At 42.7% G+C, this 15,824-nt stretch overlaps 2 protein-coding genes across 3 annotated transcripts; one reads left to right on the plus strand and one right to left on the minus strand.

Moving 5' to 3' along the window:
• Positions 1 to 2,447: 2,447 nt before the first annotated feature.
• On the minus strand, positions 2,448 to 4,748 carry LOC109908770 (OTU domain-containing protein 1-like). Its single transcript, XM_020507454.2, has one exon. It carries the CDS (start codon positions 4,289 to 4,291, stop codon positions 2,921 to 2,923), a length of 1,371 nt encoding a protein of 456 aa, XP_020363043.1. The 5' UTR covers positions 4,292 to 4,748; the 3' UTR covers positions 2,448 to 2,920.
• A 3,957-nt stretch (positions 4,749 to 8,705) lies between these two features.
• LOC109908768 (homeobox protein AKR) lies at positions 8,706 to 14,606 on the plus strand. 2 transcript variants are annotated; one of them, XR_004204028.1, is made up of 4 exons: positions 8,706 to 9,351; positions 11,085 to 11,317; positions 12,799 to 14,266; positions 14,331 to 14,606. XR_004204028.1 is itself a non-coding variant. In XM_020507453.2 (3 exons), exons 1-3 carry the CDS (start codon positions 9,336 to 9,338, stop codon positions 13,483 to 13,485), a joined length of 936 nt encoding a protein of 311 aa, XP_020363042.1. In that variant the 5' UTR covers positions 8,738 to 9,335; the 3' UTR covers positions 13,486 to 14,606. The 2 variants fall into 2 exon arrangements, 1 of the variants encoding a protein (XP_020363042.1); XM_020507453.2 differs by having other exon boundaries at positions 8,738 to 9,351; positions 12,799 to 14,606.
• The last annotated feature ends 1,218 nt before the right edge of the window (positions 14,607 to 15,824 follow it).

Consider the following 15,824-nt stretch of genomic DNA (forward strand, 5'->3'; position numbering starts at 1 on the left):
GCTGGCAAGGTTTCCATTGACGAGATGTTCACCACTTGGTTACAATATTGTAAACAGTGCATGTGAAAGTCTTCTGAAAATAAAGTGTTTGGAGTCCAGCTTGGTTAAGAGGACATTTATTTAATTGTTTGTATCCAATTGAAGAAATTTGGATAGCTAATCCCAATGTGAAAATTAAACTTGGTACAACATTAAAAATGGGTTGTATATAAACTCTGAAAAAAAAGTGTCCTCTAACTGTCAACTGTGTTTATTTTCAGTAAACTTAACATGTGTAAATATTTGTATGACCATAACAAGATTCAACAACTGAGACATACAGTAAACTGAACAAGTTCCACAGACATGTGACTAACAGAAATGGAATAATGTGTTTCTGAACAAAGGGGGGTCAAAATCAAAAGGATTAGTCAGTATCTGGTGTGGCCACCAGCTGCATTAAGTACTGCAGTGCATCTCTTCCTCATGGACTGCACCAGATTTGCCAGTTTTGCCAGTTGCTGTGAGATGTTACCCCACTCATCCACCAAAAAAAACCTGCAAGTTCCCGGACATTTCTGGGGGGAATGGCCCAGGCCCTCACCCTCCGATCCAACAGGTCCCAGACATGCTCAATGGGATTGAGATCTGGGCTCTTCGCTGGCCATGGCAGAACACGGACATTCCTGTCTTGCAGGAACTCACGCACAGAACGAGCAGTATGGCTGGTGGCAGTGTCATGCTGGAGGGTCATGTCAGGATGAGCCTGCAGGAAGGGTACCACATAAGGGAGGAAGATGTCTTCTCTGTAACGCACAGTGTTGAGATTGCCTGCAATGACAACAAGCTCAGTCCGATGATGCTGTGACATACCGCCCCAGACCATGACGGACCCTCCACCTCCAAATCGATCCCGCTCCAGAGTACAGGCCTGTGTAACGCTCATTCCTTCAACGATAAATGCAAATCCGACCATCACCCTGGTGAGACAAAACCGCTACATGTCAGTGAAGAGCGCTTTTTGCCAGACCTGTCTGGTCCAGCGACGGTGGGTTTGTGCCCATAGGTGACGTTGTTGACAGAGATGTCTGGTGAGGACCTGCCTTATAACAGGCCTACAAGCCCTCAGTCCAGCGTCTCTCAGCCTATTGCGGAGAGTCTGAGCACTGATGGAGGGATTGTGCCTTCCTGGTGTAACTCGGGCAGTTGTTGTTGCCATTCCTGTACCTGCCCCGCAGGTGTGATGTTCGGATGTACCGGTCCTGTGCAGGTGTTGTTACACGTAATCTGCCACTGCGAGGATGATCAGCTGTCCGTCTCATCTCCCTGTAGCGCTGTCTTAGGCGTCTCACAGTACGGACATTGTCATTTATTGCCCTGGCCACATCTGCAGTCCTCATGCCTCCTTGCAGCATGCCTAAGGCATGTTCATGCAGATGAGCAGGGACCCTGGGCATCTTTCTTTTTGTGTTTTTCAGAGTCAGTGGAAAGGCCTCTTTAGTGTCCTAAGTTTTCATAACTGTGACCTTAATTGGCTACCGTTTGTAAGCTGTTAGTGCCTTAACGACTGTTCAACAGATGCATGTTCATTAATTGTTTATGGTTCATTGAACAAGCATGGGAAACAACCCTTTACAATGATCTGTGAAGTTATTTGGATATTTACGAATTATCTTTGAAAGACAGGGTCCTGAAAAAGGGACATTTATTTTTTGCTGAGTTTAATTTGAATTAATGGTATTTATTAGGTTTAACTAAAGGGGAAAAGTAAGTTGAGTGTTGAATGAAATAGGTTACAACTTCAAATATTGTTGTTAATAATCAAATAAAACTGTTGGCATTGAATCATAAACTGAACAAAAATATTAACGCAACATGCAACAATTTCAAAGATTTTACTGAGTTACAGTTCATAAAAGGAAATCAGTCAATTTAAATTAATTAATTAATTAGGCCCTAATCTATGGATCTCACATGACTGGGCAGGCGAGCAGCCATGGGTGGACCTGGGACGGCATAGGCCCACCCACTTGGGAGCCAGGTCCACCCACCGGGGAGCCAGGCCCAGCCAATCAGAAAGGGCAGACAGAAACACAAAAGGGCAGACAGAAATACTCAGCAGCATTGCGTTGCAGAGGCAGTTGCAGTGTGTTCTGTGTGGGGGATACGTTGGATTTATCGAACCTATGCATCAAACTGTATGCGTAGACGGCCTGACAGAAACGGCAGCAGACGGTGAATGTTGAACTTTTGTTACACACCTATCCAGGTGATGTTGAGTAACATTTTGCGGAATGACACTGTCGGTGTGATCAAGGCATTATTGTCCCCAGCACAAAGTGCACCTGTGTAATGATCATGCTGTTTAATCAGCTTCTTGATATGCCATATCTGTCAGGTGGATATATTATTTTGGCAAAGGATGTAAACACATTTTTGCACAAAACTGGAGAGAAATAAGCTTTTTGTCCTTATGGAACATTTCTGGGATCTTTTATTTCAGCTCATGAAACATGGGACCAACACTTTACATGTAGCTTTTATAATTTTGTTCAGTATAGATTTAGTATCAACAAATGTCTATTTAACCAGTTGACACCATTTTTTTTTTTAGCTTGATACAGAGTAATTCCAACCTATTCACTTCAAACAAAATACATCAATGTATGGGAAATAATACAAGCTCCTTCAAGCATCACTTGGAACTAACATTTTGTTGTTTAGTCTATTTACAACACAACATTTTGAAATATAACATGTGCGTGCACTGCACTTCAATTCGGGTACTATACAAAACTTAGAAAATGTCATTAAGGCAATGTTGAAGTCACAAACACACAGAATCAAAGTGCAATCGGTTTAAAGAGAATGAGAGAGAGTGAGAGAGAAAGAGAGAGAGGCTGATTAACATTTGAATGCAGCAGTTGAATAACTATTGGTTTCAAATGTGACCGTTTTGCTCAATGTACATTTTAGACAGTGATGCTGCCATCGACTTGGCCAGCTCTTCGTCCCGTTTCCTTTGCATCTGAGAGTGATGAAACCACTCGTCATACTCTGGGTTGGCCACACACCTGTCCAGCAAGACATCATAGTGTCCGTTGCTGAGCCAACTCAACCAGACAGCGGGTTTGGACGAATCATCTTCCCCCAGGTAGTGCACCATGGTTGAAACCGTGGGACTCTCCAAGCTACCTCCTGTGGTTAGGTAAATGTTCACATTCAACATCTGACTCATCGCCAGAAGCTCCGGATAGCCCGCCCAGGCGCCGTCCTGAGCTGCATTGATCAAGAACTCCCCGACATCTCCCTCAATGATGGGGTTAAACTCATCCAGGTGGTCGGCGATATGGTGCATTGTCTGCTCTCTCAGCTCGCTGTGCATAGACTGCTCTCCGTAGGCGGCTTTGCACACCGCCCTGTACAGACAGTTGCCGTCGGGGATGATGTGGAATCTGTACTTGTGTGCCCTCTCCTGAAGGTACTTGTTCTGTTTCTCCACCTCCGCTATGTAGCACGTCACCTTGTCGTTGATGTCGCCCCTTTTTGCATCTCTCCGCGGAGACGGCTCCTGTAGGACACGGAGCTCAAAGAGCTGCGCCTCGCCTGATGGAGAGTCCAGGTCTGAGTATTCACTGTCATTTTTACTTTCACGGGAGTCCACGATGTTCTGGCCTAAATGGGTCGACTGCGCCTCTAAGTTCTGATGGCGTTTTGGGTTCACAATGTCACTTGTAGCGGTTTTTCCCTTCCCATTTGCCATGTTCATTCTCTCCCCACACTTTCTATAACTTGGTCCATCGTTCTTGTCGACGTTTATCAGGTTATTTTCACGTTCCACGTTTTGACTATCATTGAGTAGACCCTCTCTACCTCTCAAGTGATCAATGAAGTCCACAATCAAGTCTGTGTCCAAATGATCATCTCGGTCACGCGCCTGAATCACAACATCTTGCGAATATGAGTCCGACGGAGCCCGTTTTGTCTGGGTCTCCTTTATGATGTGCACTGGTACGTATCTCTCAACTCCGTCAGGCCGACGAATGATTATCTCTGCGGTAGAAGTGTAGTAGACTGGCTTCATGGAAGCAGCCTCGTAACATGAAAAAGCAGCGGGCATGTTTGCGGTAGATTGAGTCTCTCCTACCGGATTCCCGTTGGTCACTGTTGGAGTAAGCCCACTCGGTGTATTATTTGCAGAGTTCGTTGTTGTCCTGGGCAAATGGTCAGTAATGGTACCACTTGTGATAGTTATCGGAACTTTGCGAGAGGACCCGGGATAGTGTGTCAACGCACTGCTGTACAACTGCATTTTGGAAGACTCGCCTTTATACAAAACGCTAGAGCCCCAAGTGTTACGGAAAGATGACAACAAAGGCCCAAAATACACCCTCTCATCAATAACAGCTAAGTTGTAGGATACGTTTCCATGGATCCAGTGTCTTGTACCCGTTGTCACTCATAGGACCGATTTTAGCCATCTTGCGTCAGCGTAGTCTCCCTAAATTTAGACCTGTAAAGTGTAACCGGACACTCTCCGCTTCGTCTCCCCTCATAGCCAACTGTTGAAGTAGTTGTACGTAGAGCAGTAATGACCACAGCGAGGGAATTAAAATGTTTTGATGTGTCACAGTACACTCTCGGAAGTTCTCTAGTTCCAGTCGGCCGAGTCAGGGCGGCGTCGCCACTCTGGAATGCGCAAAGCGTGCCAAAAGCTACATCACTATTAAGCGCACGGATATGCGGAAAAATGACTCACAACCCTCATTACTTCCTGAGAGTCAAGCGAGGTCCCGTCCTTGAAAGGATTGTAAATGCCATTTTTGTTTAATATCCCGATTGTAATTCTATTCAATACAGCCTAATACATTTTATATTCATTAGCTTTTAAGTGGTTATTTGCCAATGTAGACTACTGTGCTTAAAAACTTCAGTCATTATTTGTTTTTGTCCGTTTACAGTACGGAAAATATAGTATGGGAAAATATATGTTAGACAATCTGTTATTACACTATTATTAGGGGCGGCAGGTAGCTTAGTGGTTCGTGCGTTGGGCTAGGAAATGAAAGGTTGCTAGATTGAATCCCTGAGCTGACAAGGTGAAAATATGTCGTTCTGCCCCTGAACAAGGTAGTTAACCCACTGTTCCTAGGCCGTCATTGTAAATAATAATTTGTTCTTAACTGACTTGCCTAGTTAAATAAAATAAATAAATAAAAATGTTGTGCAACAATCTTTCATCAATATGTTATAGATCCCTATTAGGCCTACCTGACCTGTATTGTATAACATGAATTAAACCACGTTACACATGGTCTTGAAATAGACATTACTCATCACACGGAGATCGTATTGGTAGATCTCCATTTCAACCAGCTAACATGTGTCATTGCATGTCAACTCAAGGGAAAGCTTGTGAACGAGCTATTTGATATGTATAAATAGGTTAATCAAACTGTTACCCCTAAACTTTCCTGTTAGGTAAATGGCAAATGGCAGGTATAGTTTTGAGGCTACCTGTTTTTATGCTCTTTCCTGCGCCATTGTTGTCGTTGTCAAGTGAACATTTTTTGGGGCATGACAAGGAGTTGACATGATAGCGCAAACATACTGGCAGTATTTTTAAAATTACAATGTACAATTATTTTAAACATCTAATTGCATCAAATTGCATCCAATTTAGAATTTGGTATGTTGTTCATTTAGAAAAACACTTCATATTATTAATTCACTGAGATGTAATCATATTCAGAGTTACGTTTTTCGAAATTAACATTATACCAAATGAAATAGTCATTTTTAATATTATCAGATACTGTATATAATGACGATATGGTCTTGTCTCCACATGAACAATGTGAGTAGTTTTCCCAAAGGAGGGAAGGCCGTAAGCAGACCGATATTCCCGCGTGGACAGATTTTGACGGGAGTGGACCCTCTCCCTTCGCCTCTTAATTTCTGATAGTATTCTTACGAAAAGTGCAATGTGTAGTTATCGCCAGCAGAGAGCAGCCCTGTACTTTGTCTGTGCTTTTCACGATGACGTCATCTTGTGCACAGTATTCTGGTAAGGTACCGATTTTAATACCATAGGGGGTGGCGGCACGGGCCCTTTAAACATTGTGCCGTCCTCACATGGCCAGTGGACACGACGTAGCACTATCTGACCCCTAGTTACAGAAAGAAAAGCAACAAAGTAACAGATTGTGTTGAATAGGAATAAGGGTGATCCCTTTTCACTGTGTTGCTTTCCATGGCCCCTCCCCAAGAGCCTAATATGCCTACAGAGTATATTGTTTCCTGGATAATCAATTATTATCAAATGTAGGCTAGCTATATGCTATAATATATCCACGCTGGAGGTAGAATTGGGTCATATTTGTTGTGAGATGTTGATCAATGACATTTCAACCTTTATTCACCCATTCAAAAAGAGAGCCTGAAGTTTGCTGAATTCCCAATGTGTTATCACTGACTTCAACCATCTAAAAGCACAAATTCCAATGGAAAACCATGTCTGATTTTTGGTTTAGTTGTCATCTAAATGTGTTATCACTGCACTTTCAATCATTTAAAGAACAGCATGTTAAAATGGGAATATAATGTCAGATATTTAGTATTTTTTTTATAACAACTTAAAGCGACAACATGTAACTTTTTTGGGCAACCCAATCAAATTTACATAGAAATATGAGTTATAGATCTGTCATTTTTAATCGAAAGCAAGTTTAAGAAGCGGTATATATATGTTCTATGTGCGGTATTTCTACGCGTCCCATTCATTTAATGTTGTTTAAGCGTCTTTTACTTTTGGTTTTGTACACAGCTTCAAACAGCTGACAATACAATATGTTGGGAAGTAGAAAAGAGATTTCACAGCAATATAGAAGGTACAATGATTCTCTACATATAGTTTTTTTGCCACCAGGCAATGGAGGAGCGATATCTGCATATTGCACATTTATGTGTTATCACTGTGTTTTATCTATTAGCGCAACCAAATGACCGGGATTGCAGTTGAGATTACATTAAAAGTACATAGTGAAAGTGATCAATCCTGTTTGAGAATCTGTGCAGATTATTACAGCATTTGTGAAGATCTCCACAGGCCTGTGACCTTGCATGCTATCTTGAACATGCAGGCTTTGTATGATTACATAAGAAGATATTTATAGTTACAGTAACCTCAAAATATGGCCATGGATACATTGATACAGCACCTTCAACTATTTATATTTGGTTGCGTTGACAACCAAACATAATTCAATATCCAGTTGGCCTACATAGTTAAAGAATAGGACGAAATCAAATCTAACTTTTAAATGCTCTTTAAATACAGTTGATTTAGTCCTATTCTTTAACTTAGATTTTTGGTTGAGACGGAGACGTGAACCCAACATATGAATGATTTTAGTTGTAGATTAAATTTGAAATCCACCAAAGCTTGAAACCTTAGTCCTATATGTACTGTCTAGTTTTAGTTGAACCCTGGGTTGAATTGAAACAATGGCTGTTGATGACTTTGCAAATGCTATAATAGGCCAAAATAGTATAATTAATAACTGTATGACTTATAAAGAATGGTTACATTTCATTTGCTTTCTTAAACCAACCTTTTGGGATGACTTCAAACGCAACAGTGAATTTATTTCGTTTTTATGTGGAGATCTCTCAATAATCATTCTCGCGATAGCGCATTGGTAGTCGTCAGTGACAAATGTCAAAGCTTGGTCAAAACCCTGGATAGGAGACCAAAGGGAGAGTTGTAGATAGATCAACTCTCCAGTAGGAGGTGATACCCAGCCTATAGTTTTTTTCTGATAGTGGATATAATGTTGAAATGCTGATGTTGTTTAAAAGGTACAAATTCAACATATTTTAGGTTTGTCTATGTTGACAATTGGTTACCATGATGACATAATCCTGTGGTTGAACTCTCCCCCTCAAAACAGTTGAAGTTGATGTCTTTTTAAAAATCCAGACTATTTTCCACAATAAATGTCACACAAAATATGTTGACAAATTACGTTGAAACAACGTTGATTCAACCAGTTTGGAACCCAGTTTGGAAATGCAGCATAACATGTATTGATTTATTTGTGCAATCACTCTCAAATGGTATTGAATAGATCAATCCTTACGGCTGACATTGGATATTAGCCTATCCCTGTTGACAAATTGACAACCATCACATTTGTTTCATAATGCATTAGCTAATGAAATAATGAATATGCTAATGAGGCTCGGCTATTTATGAAAACATGGACACAGAAATTGATACAGGAATAGACTAGCCAATTAGAGAAGCCGTGTATGAAATACTGATGAGAAGTAGCCCTGCCATGCTGCGGTTGTTGTGTTCAACATTGTGCCCTAAAACTGCTGCAAGATCTTCAATGCCCTTAGCTTCCATACCCACATCTACGCATTTCAATTATAGCCCTACATTTGTAACATAAAAGTAGAATATATTCTAGCGGATGTTCGGCGAGATTGTGTTCACGTCAATGCAGAAGTAGATTTATGCAACCACTCCCAAATGCTATTTGAATTGATCAATGCAAGCATAAAATCGCTGACAGTCCTTACGGCTGACATTGGATATTAGCCTATCCCCGTTGACAAATTGACAACCATCCCATTTGTTGCATAATACATTAGCTAATGAAATAATGAATATGCTAATAGGGCTCTGCTATTTATATAAACATGGGCATAGAAATTGATACAAGGAATAGACTAGCCAATCAGTCCGAAATACTGATGAGAAGTAGCCCTGCCATGCTGCGGTTGTTTGTTTTCAACATTGTGCACGAAAACTGCTGCAAGATCTCCAATGCCCTTAACTTCCATACCTACAGCTACGCATTTCAAGTATAGCCCTACGTATGTTAACATAAATAGTAGAATATATTCGAGCGGTTGTTCGGTCAAATTGTGTATATGCCATTGCAAAAGCCATGCTGATGCCTTTTTTTTTTTAGCTCTTCCCTTCTAAAGTGGGAGGATCTTTGTGCGTTCGAGTCACGCAGCTGTCAAAGATAGCTGTCACCCAGTTTCATGATCAAACACACATTGAATGAGAAAGGCTTCGCTAAGTCGAGCAGCGGACTTCAGGTAGCCTACCCCTGGCATAAGTAGCCCATTGCGCCTCAAACAATTGAAGAAGCCGAGGAACGGTTCTATGACTTGATTTATTTTCAATGAACAAAGCCGTTTAACCATTTGGAGTATAGGTGTGGAATATCCCGAGAAAAAGGATCTGCCAATTAAACGAATACAATTCGAGAAGAAGAAGGAAAAAAAATTACTGCGCTCCTCTCGTGACCAACGTGAAAAGGGGATTTCTAACGGATATGAAGACAAAAAAGGGTAGGTCGCCTTTTTCCATCGGCGTGCCGATTTCGATAACACGCGTGTATCCAAAGATATATTGAGGGAGATCGCGCATAAGGCATTTCTCAATGCAAGCAACGCAGCCTATTGTTTGCTCCAGTCAAAACAGGGTCCCCCCTGTGTGCAGGCGGGCTGTCAAAATTGTTTTGCGTATATGCCTTTTGATTTAAACCGTTTCAAATGCAAGGAATTGTTATCTTTCAAGGTTGACTAGTTAAAGGCATCGAGTAAATAATCATAACCATTTTGTTATACAATAGTGTTAGATCCTTTAACTGAATAGCTTACTCTGAAAACTTAGTTCATAATGAACAAGTTTCCAATTCCAAGCTAATTCCTTTAGGGTACATCTGGGTGGATTGGCTAAATTAGAGGGCATCTCTAAACCCTTACGTCACCGCGCATTTAGTTCATTAAAATGTATCAAATGTGTAGCACCGACGATGCAGAGTAAGTTCTCTCTGCTAGTTTAGCTGCAACATGGTTTCATTATCTCGGTATACGTTGTATTATGTGCCACACTGTTGAATGAAATTAGATTGTGCGAAATTTGCAGCAGACTTCCAGAGCCCTGATTTATTTATATTTTTTTCGATTGGCACAGCGTTCAAATCCTGACCTCCTTTGTGAAGTTGCTGTTGGCTTTCATTCTGCGACGCTGCTCTCGCATTCTTCGACCTCGTGTTAGACTACACGAACTTCTACACATTGTTTTAAACTTAGAAATTCCTTAAGAGTAGAGCTTATAAAACGCTCAATCCCCCCCGGATGAGTAATAGACTTAATTTTAAGTAAGAAATGAGTAACTCTTTCAAAAATGTTCAAATTGTAGTGAAATAATGGTTCGACGAACAAGATTCTTTTGTTTAGTCTTGAGACGTTGACTTGCAACAAGTACCCCTCCCCCTTCCTCATACAGTCCTACATAATTACCTCATTCCAACTTCAATGTTTTTTAGTTTAAAAAAAAATCGATTTCCCACCCCTATGCCAAGGACAGATCTAGTGACATCCGGTACAGTGTTTTGTTGACATATTTTTACCATTTAAAACTTAAATTGCAACTAAAATTGCATAAGTTGCAACTAAAAAAGTTTGATTTTGGAATGTGTTTATTTTCCAGATAATATATCTGTTGTCCTGACTTTCAGGTTTTTGTCAAGGCTTGTGGTAAATAAACTATTTTGTATTAACTGTTTGATTAGGCTATTTAAAAAAAAAAGAAGGAAACAAATGGACTACAGATGTTTTTACAGCCTTGGGAATTGTCCCCCTGGAATAACTATTTCAGCTGTCTTGGGCCCTGCTGTAGCTTCCTGCACTGTGTCAGTGTCAACATGAAGAGGTGTTTGCTCAGTACAGTAGGCCTGCAGTATTTGTCGAGGCAGGTTTTATAACTGACACAGCATTGGAGCAGCCTGCCTTTGTGATGTCCCTCCTCTTCACCCTCTCCCTCCGCCCTCTCCACCCCCCCTTCCTCCCTCTCTGTTCCACGAATCACATGGCTGAACATGACAGCTTGCTTCTGACACATCAGCTGCCTCCGCTAGAGAGCTAGCTTTTGGCACTGGGCTGTTGGAAGGTGGGTGGCTGACAGACCAGACCAGACAGACATACAGACAAGGGTGTGTTTGGGGGGGGGGGGGAATTCTGGGGGAATTCTGACTGACATTCTTTCACACATCCGTTCTTCTCTTCTCCACACACAGGCATGATGACGTTGTCGGCCAGTGAGACGGACGAGGAGGACAGCATGGACGCCCCCCTGGACCTGTCATCCAGTACGGGAGGGAGCAGTGGGAAAAGGAAGCGGCGCGGGAACCTACCCAAGGAGTCAGTGCAGATCCTCAGGGACTGGCTATATGAGCATCGCTACAATGCCTACCCCTCTGAACAGGAGAAATCCCTGCTCTCCAAGCAGACGCAGCTCTCCACACTACAGGTATGCTAACCATTTTTTTTACATTTAACTAGGCAAGTCAGTTATGAACAAATTCTTATTTACAATGACAGCCTACCGGGGAACAGTGGGTTAACTGCCTTGTTCAAGGGGCAGAATGACAGAATTTTACCTTGTCAGCTTGGAGATTCAATCCAGCAACCTTTCAGTTACTAGGCCAACACTCTAAACAGTAGGCTACCTGCCGGCTACGCTGAACTCTCTAATGATCCTCATCGATTACATAAGGGGCCCTGTTCAAATACTTCAGCAATGCATCCTTCCTTCTTACCTTCCTTGAATTGCTTGCTTTCACTTATCTTATCACTTACAGATCTCAAGGAAATGAGGAAGGAAGGATAGAATCAGAGGGCCAGAGTGACAGGCCTCAGTGTTCATAGGTTTACCACCAGATGACTAGTAGGTCTGTGGCATGCAAAACAAATGATTGGCCGGAAACGCAATGTACAAGGACCTTGTGTTGTAAAGTCCTATCGCGGTTTTATGACACGTACGTAAACAAAGAGAGCATGATTGACACGTGGACAATGAACAGCTAGCAACCTTTCAAGGAAGCTTGATATTGCAACGTTCTGTCAGACGAGACACATCTGAAAGTGAAACGACATTGTCCTGTGTCCCAAATGGCTCCCTGATTCCCTATGTCGTGCACTACTTTTGACAAGTGCCCACATGGTTTTTCCCTTAGTGTTCTGGTCAAAAGTAATGCACATTGTAGGTAATAATAGGGTGCCATTTGACACACAGTGACTAGGAGGAACCAAGAACTCTGACTCGGCTCACTCACTCTGCTGGGTGGTTGGCGTGGGCTTGGCTGTAACGATCACACAGGAATTTCCCTCCCCCCCAGCCCTCTTCAAGCCCAGCTGTCTGGGAACAATACAGAGTCCTTTACATACTGAGAGCTCTAGGCTTTGAGCCATCCGTGGCTGATAATTGGCTGGGACAGAGAGGGAGAAGAGGGGGTGGGGGGGGAGGAGAGGGCAATAGAATTGGGGAGGGCAACAAGACCTTACAGCATACTTGTTACCTGCCATGATGGCTTTTCAAAGGCCTAGTTTGAGTTTCTTGATGAGCACAGAAGTAGAACCTTATATTTTCTTGTCTGTCGTACTATGCTTTATAAGACGTTAACGTAAGTAACAAAATAACATTAGTTGATGTGCAATTAGGTTGTCATAACAAGAGCTTTTAAACATTGTCTATAGGTAAGCCAGAATATATATATACGATCAAGAGCAAGTTGTGCATATCACACATGCTCGTAGATGTTTCAGATATGATGCATGTTTTGCATACAATGTCATGCAAATATGTAAACGGTATGTAACCTGTTTTTATGTCATCGTGTGAGATAAAGTATAATTTTGTGCTTTCCTTTTTTCCCCCTTGACTTTTTTAAAAGTTTTAACTTGAAACTATACTATATACTGAAATAAATGTTACAATTTGCTCTCCTTCAGGTTTGCAACTGGTTCATCAACGCACGTCGGCGGCTCCTCCCGGAGATGCTGCGTAAAGACGGTAAAGACCCTAACCGGTTCACCTTCTCCCGGAAAGGCAGCAAGGGAGGCGACGGGGGCTTCTCTGATTCCAGCTCTCAGTCACCAAAGCACGCCACGGGCCCCGAGGACAGCTACGACCAGCGGGCGCTGCACCCCTCCAGCTTCGAGGCAGGTCTCCCCAGCCCCGGCATCCTACTGAAGGCCGTATCGTCCCCTAAGATGTCCCCCTCCTCCTCCCTGGGGCCCGACACCACCGTGGCTCCCCGGCCCTCTGTCATCTGTCACACCACTGTTACCACCATGGCCATGCAGAAACAGGGCTCGAGCCCCCCCTCCTACCTCTCATGCTTCCTCTCCAGCATTAACACAGATGGCAGTAGGGCCGCAGAGCTGCTGCATTCCACCACAGAGGCTCTGGGGCTCTTCAGATGCCGAGAGGAAGGGTTGGGCCTGGGTGCCCCACCAGTGACCACCACCCACACTACCATGGAGTGTAACCTAAGCCCCCAGAGTGGGCTCTTCAACACCCCTCCCCCCACCCCCCCAGACATCACACAGGACTTCAGTGGCTTCCAGCTCCTAGTGGATGTGGCCCTCAAGCGGGCGGCAGAGATGGAGCTGCAGGCTAAACAACTGGTGTCTTAAAGGGGAGGGAAAGAGAGATGACAACCCAGTTGTTGTTGTTGTCTCTAAATGAACTCCTCACATGAGTTCAGTGACTGTGCAACAAAGAACAAACACAACTCAACAAGCCTGATAACTTATATTTTTGGTATACATTGGTGTACAAAACTATATCAAGGTGCCTTGGCTGTTAGTTCTTTTTTTATTTTGTCATATGCGTGTATGTATGTATCTATGTGCATCTTTTTTGCACACAGGACCAAAAAGATTTACGGACAAAAAAAGCGCTGCCTGTCTTAAAACATTTCCTATGTATTTTACTAGAGCAAGGCATGAGGGCATACAAGTGTTCTGCAGGTGAGGGAGGGTGGTTCTCCTCTCCTCCATTATGGGGTATGTAGTTTCACAAACCTATCCCCCATGGGATATGTAGTTTCCAGATGTGTTTCACGTTTTACATTTCAGAGATCAGTTTGCGACGGTTTCCACTCGGCCTTTCGCACAATAGGGCCGAGTTAGGGTCCCCATCTCTCATCTCAGTGTCTTAAAACGTACTTTGCTCTTGGGATCTATGATGAACTTTATCACTACTGTAGAAAGGGTTCTGTGTTTTTTTTTCTTCATAAGAGTATAGTTTTTGTTTTCTTTTGCCTTTTGTTTTTATACCTTTTTGATATTTTATAAGAAAGTAAACCTCTCGTCTTTGTTTTGATTAAGCGTTTTCCTACACGAAGGGATCATTCAGATGAACAATGTAGCAAGTTCCTAGTCTGAGCCTTCCTCCCCTCCTCACATAGTGTCTGCTGCCAAATTGGCACCCTATTCCCTATATAGTGCTCAAAAGTAGTGTACTGTATAGGGAATAGGGTGCCAATTTGGGACACAAACCTGTGTAGCGATGGCCAGTTAACTGGAAGAACAACACTAAATAAGATGTTTTTCATTTGTGAAGTCACCAGCATCGGAAAAAAATATAGCATTTTCTAAATCACCAAAAAGCATTTTTATGTACAAAAAAAGGACCATGTTTGTGTACAGCGATTGTGACATGACGCCCAATGATGTGATTTCCTTTCATACTGTGCAATGTTTGTGACAAATAAGGGGTCACACATGGGATTTAAATAAATAGTTGTTTTCTACTACGCTTGCCGTTTCACTGTTGGAACACTCGATCACATTGACTACATCTAAGGATCAAGAATCTTCTCAGGCGATTGCCCACTAGAATCACGTAACAGCAGTAGAATAGCGATATCAATCATACATTAGTGCTACATCAAGAAAAAAAGGCAGGGAGAGGACAGAAATAGCACTTTGATGTGTGTGCATGTGCCTGTGTTTCTACATGCTCTCTGTCTCGGTGTCATGAGTCATTCTATCCTGAGACATTCCTGTGTGTGTGTGATAGGTTCATCAGAGCTCCAAGGCATTAGCATAATCCTGTATAAATTAGTACGAGATAACAGCAGACGTTTAATCTGACAATTAATCTTGATGGTTGTACAATCGTCTCAAATCAAACCGTGAAGGGCCTCGGCGTTACTCTGGACCCTGGTCTCTCTTTTGACGAACATATCAAGACTGTTTCAAGGACAGCTTTTTTCCATCTACGTAACATTGCAAAAATCAGAAACCATCTGTCCAAAAATGATGCAGAAAAATGAATCCATGCTTACTTGTTACTTCTAGGTTAGACTACTGCAATGCTCTACTTTCCGGCTACCCGGATAAAGCACTAAATAAACTTCAGTTAGTGCTAAATATGGCTGCTAGAATCCTGACTAGAACCCCAAAATTTGATCATATTACACCAGTGCTAGCCTCCCTAAACATGGTTCCTGTTAAGGCAAGGGCTGATTTCAAGGTTTTACTGCTAACGTACAAAGCATTACATGGGCTTGCTCCTACCTATCTTTCTGATTTGGTCCTGCCGTACATACCTACACGTACGCTACGGTCACAAGACGCAAGCCATCTAATTGTCCCTAGAATTTCTTAGCAAACAGTTGGAGGCTGGGCTTTCTCCTATAGCGCTCCATTTTTATGTGAGAGACGCAGACTCTGTCGGTCTCAACCTTTAAGTCTTTACTGAAGACTCATCTCTTCAGTGGGTCATATGATTGAGTGTAGTCTGGCCCAGGAGTGTGAAGGTGAACGGAAAGGCTCTGGAGCACCCTTGCTGTCTCCACCTGGCCGGTTCCCCTCTCTCCACTGGGATTCTCTGCCTCTAACCCTATTACAGGGGCTGAGTCACTGGCTTACTGGTGCTCTTTCATGCCATCCCTAGGAGGGTTGAGTCACTGACATGATCTTCCTGTCTGGGTTGGCGCCCCCCCTTGGGTTGTGCCGTGGCGGAG

This window comes from Oncorhynchus kisutch, linkage group LG18 (assembly GCF_002021735.2).
Source record: "Oncorhynchus kisutch isolate 150728-3 linkage group LG18, Okis_V2, whole genome shotgun sequence".
In the NCBI taxonomy this organism is placed as follows: Eukaryota; Metazoa; Chordata; class Actinopteri; order Salmoniformes; family Salmonidae; genus Oncorhynchus; species Oncorhynchus kisutch.